General features: G+C 40.2%; 1 protein-coding gene across 1 annotated transcript in view; it reads right to left on the bottom strand.

Moving 5' to 3' along the window:
- LOC106535022 (ras GTPase-activating protein-binding protein 1) overlaps nucleotides 1–723 on the bottom strand; it is a gene marked incomplete at both ends in the record, with an annotated part of 3,100 nt that extends 2,377 nt beyond the window's left edge. The window contains 2 exon segments of the mRNA XM_014031876.1: nucleotides 368–458; nucleotides 550–723. Of these exon segments, the coding sequence (XP_013887330.1) occupies nucleotides 368–458; nucleotides 550–723 (265 nt within the window).
- Between the last annotated feature and the right edge of the window lie 314 nt (nucleotides 724–1,037).

Below are 1,037 nucleotides of genomic sequence, written 5' to 3'. Positions count from 1 at the left end.
GATTAAAGTATTGAACCGAATCGTGAATTTTCTGTATCGTTGCTCAATTAATATCTATTTTCACTTGCTTTAAAAAATGTCAAAAATGTTTCCTTTACAGATTTGTTGTAATGTATTTACAGAGTCACAATGATGCCATTTAGTAGTTTGTTTACTTTCTGATTCTGCTTGACCTTTGAACTGTGATGAATGTAAAAATGAGCTTTTAGCTCTTTGTTTCTACTGATACGAAACATGTCCAGGTTCATCTGACAGATCTGAAGTTAACAGAAGTTAAAATTTACTTCTCTGCATGTTAAACTGCTGCACAACAAAGTAACGAGCAAATCAAGTGACAGAACAGGAAGTCTGGAGTTTGATTCCTCACCTTCTGGAGGCTCAGAGTCAGAGTCACCAAACACCTCGTCTTGGTACCGAAACACATCGTTGTGGACGTAGAATTTATTTGCGACGGTACCCTGAGAGACAGACCACCACAGAGCCCTCAGTAAAAACAAACCCTGCAGAAATAATGAGTGGTCAGAGGAGAGACGTGCAGCTTGGACCGACCTCTGGAGCCAGAACAAAGGTCTGCATGAACTTCCTCATGGGCTGCATGTTGTTGGACAGCTCGCCCATCACCTGCACCACCACGCCTTCGTTCAGGGTGGCGTGTGCGTCCACGTGTCGGATCTTAGTGTGACAGTCACGGAAACTCAGAGCCATCACCCTCTTATGGATTTCCTGCACAACCAAGGACAAGATGCAGCTTTAGAGAATAAAACGTATTTGTGGCAAAAGAAAAAAGCCAGAATCCTAACTTTTAATTAAAACAATATTTCCTCTGTTGTAACTTTATTCAGTAAACCAGAGCTTCTCCAGGGGCCACAGCTAACACAGACCAACAGCTCAGGGGCCAAACATCCAGAAATTAAAGTCATTCTGTAAATAAACCAGTATTACAAAGTTCTGTCACCTTAGAAATACTTTATTTTGCTACATTTAATCATGAAAACAACATAAAGAACACTGTGTAATAAAAGTAGTGATAATAAAAT

This window comes from Austrofundulus limnaeus, unplaced genomic scaffold, assembly GCF_001266775.1.
Source record: "Austrofundulus limnaeus strain Quisiro unplaced genomic scaffold, Austrofundulus_limnaeus-1.0 Scaffold1343, whole genome shotgun sequence".
In the NCBI taxonomy this organism is placed as follows: Eukaryota; Metazoa; Chordata; class Actinopteri; order Cyprinodontiformes; family Rivulidae; genus Austrofundulus; species Austrofundulus limnaeus.
Note: the sequence above shows the minus strand (reverse complement) of the source record. Positions and strands in the feature narration are given on the sequence as shown.